This window comes from Oncorhynchus mykiss, chromosome 28 (genome assembly GCF_013265735.2).
Source record: "Oncorhynchus mykiss isolate Arlee chromosome 28, USDA_OmykA_1.1, whole genome shotgun sequence".
NCBI classification, from domain to species: domain Eukaryota; kingdom Metazoa; phylum Chordata; class Actinopteri; order Salmoniformes; family Salmonidae; genus Oncorhynchus; species Oncorhynchus mykiss.
Genome location: NC_048592.1, coordinates 17688482 through 17695000, shown reverse-complemented (window position 1 = coordinate 17695000; position 6519 = coordinate 17688482). Strand labels below are relative to the sequence as shown.

Genomic DNA, 6519 nt, shown 5'->3' with positions numbered 1-6519 from the left:
GGCGCGCTCTCTCTCTGTGTGGCGCGCTCTCTCTCTGTGTGGCGCGCTCTCTCTCTGTGTGGCGCGCTCTCTCTCTGTGTGGCGCGCTCTCTCTCTGTGTGGCGCGCGCTCTCTCTGTGTGGCGCGCGATCTCTCGCTCTCTCTCTGTGTGGCGAGCGATCTCTCGCTCTCTCTCTGTGTGGCGCGATCTCTCTCTCTCTCTGTGTGGCGCGATCTCTCTCTCTGTGTGTGGCGCGCTCTCTCTATGTGTGGCGCGCGCTCTCTCTATGTGTGGCGCGCGCTCTCTCTATGTGTGGCGCGCGCTCTCTCTATGTGTGGCGCGCGCTCTCTCTATGTGTGGCGCGCGCTCTCTCTGTGTGGCGCGTGCTCTCTCTATCTGTGTGGCGCGCGCTCTCTCTCTCTCTGTGTGGCGCGCTCTCTCTCTCTGTGTGGCGCGCGCTCTCTCTCTGTGTGGCGCGCGCTCTCTCTCTGTGTGGCGAGCGATCTCTCGCTTTCTCTCTGTGTGGCGCGATCTCGGTTTCTCTCTGTGTGGCGCGATCTCTCTCTCTCTCTGTGTGGCGCGATCTCTCTCTCTGTGTGTGGCGCGCTCTCTCTCTGTGTGTGGCGCGCTCTCTATGTGTGGCGCGCGCTCTCTCTATGTGTGGCGCGCGCTCTCTCTATGTGTGGCGCGCGCTCTCTATGTGTGGCGCGCGCTCTCTCTGTGTGGCGCGCGCTCTCTCTCTCTCTGTGTGGCGCTCTCTCTCTCTCTCTGTGTGGCGCGCGCTCTCTCTCTGTGGCGCGCGCTCTCTCTCTGTGTGGCGCGCGCTCTCTCTCTGTGTGGCGCGCGCTCTCTCTCTGTGTGGCGCGTGCTCTCTCTATCTGTGTGGCGCGCGCTCTCTCTCTCTCTGTGTGGCGCGCTCTCTCTCTCTCTGTGTGGCGCGCGCTCTCTCTCTGTGTGGCGCGCGCTCTCTCTATGTGTGGCGCGTGCTCTCTCTATCTGTGTGGCGCGCGCTCTCTCTCTCTCTGTGTGGCGCGCTCTCTCTCTCTCTGTGTGGCGCGCGCTCTCTCTCTGTGTGGCGCGCGCTCTCTCTCTGTGTGGCGCGCGCTCTCTGTGTGGCGAGCGATCTCTCGCTTTCTCTCTGTGTGGCGCGATCTCTCTCTCTCTCTGTGTGGCGCGATCTCTCTCTGTGTGTGGCGCGCTCTCTCTCTGTGTGTGGCGCGCTCTCTCTGTGTGGCGCGCGCTCTCTCTATGTGTGGCGCGCGCTCTCTCTATGTGTGGCGCGCGCTCTCTCTATGTGTGGCGCGCGCTCTCTCTCTCTGTGTGGCGCTCGCTCTCTCTCTCTCTGTGTGGCGCGCTCTCTCTCTCTGTGTGGCGCGCGCTCTCTCTCTGTGGCGCGCGCTCTCTCTCTGTGTGGCGCGCGCTCTCTCTCTGTGTGGCGCGCGCTCTCTCTCTGTGTGGCGCGCGCTCTCTCTCTGTGTGGCGCGCGCTCTCTCTGTGTGGTGCGCGCTCTCTCTGTGTGGTGCGCGCTCTCTCTGTGTGGCGCGCGCTCTCTCTGTGTGGCGCGCTCTCTCTCTCTGTGTGGCGCGCTCTCTCTCTGTGTGGCGCGCGCTCTCTCTGTGTGGCGCGCGCTCTCTCTCTCTCTGTGTGGCGCGCGCTCTCTCTCTCTCTGTGTGGCGCGCGATCTCTCGCGCTCTCTCTCTGTGTGGCGCGCGATCTCTCGCGCTCTCTCTCTGTGTGGCGCGCGATCTCTCGCGCTCTCTCTGTGTGGCGCGCGATCTCTCACGCTCTCTCTGTGTGGCGCGCGATCTCTCGCGCTCTCTCTCTGTGTGGCGCGCGCGCTCTCTCTCTGTGTGGCGCGTGCGCTCTCTCTCTCTGTGTGGCGCGTGCGCCCTCTCTCTCTGTGTGGCGCGTGCGCTCTCTCTCTCTGTGTGGCGCGCGCTCTCTCTCTGTGTGGCGCGCTCTCTCTCTCTGTGTGGCGCGCGATCTCTCGCGCTCTCTCTCTGTGTGGCGCGCGATCTCTCGCTCTCTCTCTGTGTGGCGCGCGATCTCTCGCTCTCTCTCTGTGTGGCGCGCGATCTCTCGCTCTGTGTGGCGCGCGATCTCTCGCTCTGTGTGGCGCGCGCTCTCTCGCTCTGTGTGGCGCGCGCTCTCTCGCTCTGTGTGGCGCTCGCTCTCTCTTTGTGTGGCGCTCGCGCTCTCTCTCTGTGCGGCGCGCGCTCTCTCTCTGTGTGGCGCTCTCTCTCTCTCTCTGTGTGGCGCTCTCTCTCTCTCTGTGTGGCACGCTCTCTCTCTCTGTGTGGCGAGCTCGCTCATGCTCGCTCTCTGCGTGGCGCGCACTCTCTCGCTCTCTCTGCGTGGCGTGCGTGCTCTCTCTGCGTGGCGTGCGTGCTCTCTCTGCGTGGCGTGCGCACTCATGCTCTCTCTCTGTGTGGTGCGCACTCTCTCGCTCTCTCTCTGTGTGGCGCGCGCTCGCTCTCTGTGTGGCGCGCGATCTCTCGCTCGCTCTCTGTGTGGCGCGCGATCTCTCGCTCGCTCTCTGTGTGGCGCGCGCTCTCTCGCTCGCTCTCTGTGTGGCGCGCGCTCGCTCGCTCTCTGTGTGGCGCACGCTCTCTCTCTGTGTAGCGCGCGATCTCTCGCTCGCTCTCTGTGTGGCGCTCGCTCGCTCTCTGTGTGGCGCTCGCTCGCTCTCTGTGTGGCTCGCGCTCTCTCTCTGTGTGGCGCGCGCTCTCTCTCTCTGTGTGGCGCGCGCGCTCTCTCTCTCTCTGTGTGGCGCGCTCTCTCTCTCTCTGTGTGGCGCGCGCTCTCTCTCTCTGTGTGGCGCGCGCGCTCTCTCTCTGTGTGGCGCGCTCTCTCTATGTGTGGCGCGCGCTCTCTGTGAGCGTCTGTCGCTCGCGCTCTCTGTCGCTCGCGCTCTCTGTCGCTCGCGCTCTCTGTCGCTCGCGCTCTCTGTCGCTCGTGTCGCTCGCGCTCTCTGTCGCTCGCGCTCTCTGTCGCTCGCGCTCGCTCTCTGTGTCGCTCGCTCGCTCTGTCTCACGGTCTCTGTGTCGCGCGCTCGCTCTCTCTCTTTGTTTCTCTCTCTTTCTGTGTCTGTGTGTCTCACCTCTCTCTCTGTCCCTCCCATTCCTCTCTCTCCCCCACTCACAGATGCAGACCTCTCTCTGGACTGCGAGGGGAAGTCTGACTCGAGCCCAGAGCGAGAGCCAGCAGAAGATGAGTCCAAGGGGGCAGACGGCAGCAAAAAGAGGAAGAGGAAGCCGTACCGGCCGGGTAGGGCACCTGATTGGAGGAGACAGCTCCTCTGGAGCTTGAAATGGTGCAGTACGTGCCCAGCGTGGTAGCTTGCCATAGCCCTCAATACACAGCCAGCCAAGCTCAGGGATGACAAGACAAGGCCTCAGAAGGAAAGAAAGAGGGCTTATTCTAGGGGTTATAAATTGTGTTTTCTCTGGCTCCCGAGTGGCGCCGCGGTTTAATGCACTGCATCTCAGCGCTAGAGGCGTCACTACAGACACCCTGGTTCGAATCCAGGCTGTATCACAACCGGCTGTGATTGGGAGTCCCATAGGGCGGCGCACAATTGGCCCAGCGTCGTCCGGGTTTGGCTGGTGTAGGCCGTCATTGTAAATAACAATTTGTTCTCAACTGATTTGCCTAGTTAAATAATGGTTACATTTAAAAAATAAATATATAAAATCTAGGTTGAAGATGCTTCCTTCTCTAGTGAAAGCATTGATGGAAACACCAAGAAAAAAAAACGTGGTTTTTGTCCTCCCAACAGTAATTTCTTAATAAAACAGATCTTGTAGCATTCTAATAAAAAATAACTATTACAATTTGCATACTTTACTTTCTTAGAACCAGCTATCTTGGCTATGTGTTGGTTCATTGTTGAATATCTCTTTCTCAGGCATCGGTGGCTTCATGGTGCGCCAGCGGAGCCGTCCAGGCCAGGGCCCAGGCAAGGCCAAACGATCCCTGAGCAGGAAGGATTCTTCTGGCTCGGTCTCTGAACCGCCCACAGGAAAAGAGGAGGGTGAGTTCCCACACATCTACGGATGTGTGATCAATTGCTTTTGTCTGAATATCCTATTTCTGCCTCGTGAAAATAAATTGTTGAATAAAATGCCCAAGCATGCATATGCAGATTCTATATTTGAACGGATCAGGTTCTGACCTACTCTTCGGTGCCCACTGCAGGCTGGGGAGAGATGCTGCCTGATACCCCTGTGGATGAGACGCCCCATGGGCCAGATATCCCGGAGAAGATCAAGAAACGATATAGGAAGAAGAAAACCAAGCTAGAGGAGGCCTTTCCCACCTACCTGCAGGTCAGTCCCACATATACAGTCCCTTCAAAGTATTCGTACCTCTTGACTTATTCCACATTTTGTGTTACGGCCTGAATTCATAATGGATTAAATCTGTAATGACAAAAGTGAAAACATGTATTTAGAAATGTTTGCACATGAAAATTAAATACAGATCTCATTTACATAAGTATTTTCACCCCTGAGTCAATACTTAGAAGCACCTTTGACAGCGATTACAGCTTTGAGTTTTGGGGGGGGGGGTAAGTCGCTAAGAGCTTTGCACACCTGGATTGTACAATAGTTGCCCATTTATTATTTTTTTAAATTCTTCAAGCTTTGTCAAGTTGGTTTTTGATCATTTCCGGAGAGACGTTTTCAAGTCTTTTTAAGCCAATTTAAGTCAAAACTGTAAATAGACCACTCGGGAACATTCAATGTTGTCTTGGTAAGCAAATCCAGTGTATATTTGGTTTAGTGTTTTAGGTAATTGTCCTGCTCAAAGGTGAATTTGTCTCCCTTGTTGCCAGTGGTGGAAAAAGTACAACATTTTCAGACTTAAGTAAAAGTAAAGATACCTTAATAGAAAATGACTCAAGTAAAAGTGAAAGTCACCCAGTTAAATACTACTTGAGTAAAAGTCTAAAAGTATTTGGTTTTACATATACTTAAGTATCAAAAGTAATTACAAATAATTTACAATTCCTTATATTAAGCATACCAGACAGCACTATTATTATTATTTTATACGGGTAGCCAGGGTCACACCAATACTCAGACATTTTAAAAACAAACATTTGTGTTTTGTGAATCCGCCAGATAAGAGGCAGTAGGGATGACCAGGGATGGTCTCTTGAATTGGACCATTTTCTGTCCTGCTAAGCAAAATGTAACAAATACTTTTGGGTGTTAGGGAAATTTTGGGGAGTAAAAAGTACAGAATTTTCTTTAGGAATGTAGTAAAGTAAAAATTGTCAAAAATAGAAAAAAAAAGTTTTTTTTTTCCAAAAACGTAAGTAAAAATACTTTAAAGTACTACTGTAGTACTTTAACCACTGCTTGTTGTAAGCAGGATGTATGTTTTGGACAGGTTTCCTTCTTTTCACTCTGTCATTTAGGTTAGTATTGTGGAGTAGCTACAATTCCTTTTGTTTTTTGTGCCTTTTATTTATGTTATTGAACCATCCTCAGTCTTCTCATATCACAACCATTCAACTCTGTAACTGTTTTAAAATCACCATTGGCCTTGTGGTGAAATCCCTGAGTTGTTTCCTTCCTCTACGTCAACTGAGTATCTGTGTAGTGACTGGGTGTATTGATACACCATCCAGAGTGTGATTATTAATGTCACCATGCTCTAAGGGATTTTCAATGTCTGCTTTTTTATTTTTACCAATAAGTGCCCTTTGCGAGGCATTGTAAAACCTACTTGGTGTTTGTTGTTGAATCTGTGCTTAAAATTCACGAATCGATTGAGGGACGTTACAGATAATTGGATGTGTGGGGTACAGAGATGGGGTAGTCATGTTAACCACTATTATTGAACACAGAATGAGTCCATGCAATTTATGCGATTTGTTAAGCACGTTTTAAATCCTGAACATATTTAGGCTTGGCATACATAACAAAGGGGTTGTATACTTATTGACACCATATAATTCCACTTTGAGATTATGGGGGATTGTGTGTAGATCAATCTCAATTTTATCAATAAAAAAAATGTAGACTGTAACATAACTAAATGTGGTAAAAGGGGTGTGAATACTTTCTGAAGGAACGGTACGTTACGGCTGACATTTGTCTCAGGGTTTATGGGATTTGGAAGATGTGTCAGTTCGGTTTTTTTTTATAACTGAGGGAATATATTTAGCCATGATTCCCTGGCATAGTTGTAAGGTTACAATTAGGCAAAAACACCACTTGGTGCTAGGCACAGTGTTTGGAGTAGAGATCGTCTTGCAGTTAATTGTCAGAATAAGCTGCCAACCTAAATGTCAACCACTTTCTTTGAGGCAACCATTCATAGATGCAGGAGCACACTGATAGCCTGGAACGTCATATTGCATCTTCATAAAATGTCGATTTACCTCCCCCAATGGGAGGCATGAGAATACTCAGCATTCTGCCTGACAACTTAAAGATAGACCATTGGAGATGGCAGAAGCCCCGTTTGTGTGCTCTCAAAGTGGGAGGGAAGGCCTCCAAGACTTGATCTTAGAGGATAGCTAAAAT

At 52.2% G+C, this 6519-nt stretch overlaps 1 protein-coding gene across 7 annotated transcripts in view; it reads left to right on the top strand.

Annotated features, from left to right (window-relative positions):
- Positions 1-6519, top strand: part of LOC110508653 (histone-lysine N-methyltransferase 2C) — a 138344-nt gene that overhangs the window by 72340 nt on the left and 59485 nt on the right. For all 7 annotated transcript variants that reach the window (XM_036966414.1, XM_036966417.1, XM_036966415.1 and 4 more), the window contains 3 exons: positions 3125-3247; positions 3888-4013; positions 4178-4308. In XM_036966414.1, coding sequence (XP_036822309.1) covers positions 3125-3247; positions 3888-4013; positions 4178-4308 — 380 coding nt within the window. The remainder of the gene's footprint in view (positions 1-3124; positions 3248-3887; positions 4014-4177; positions 4309-6519) is intronic.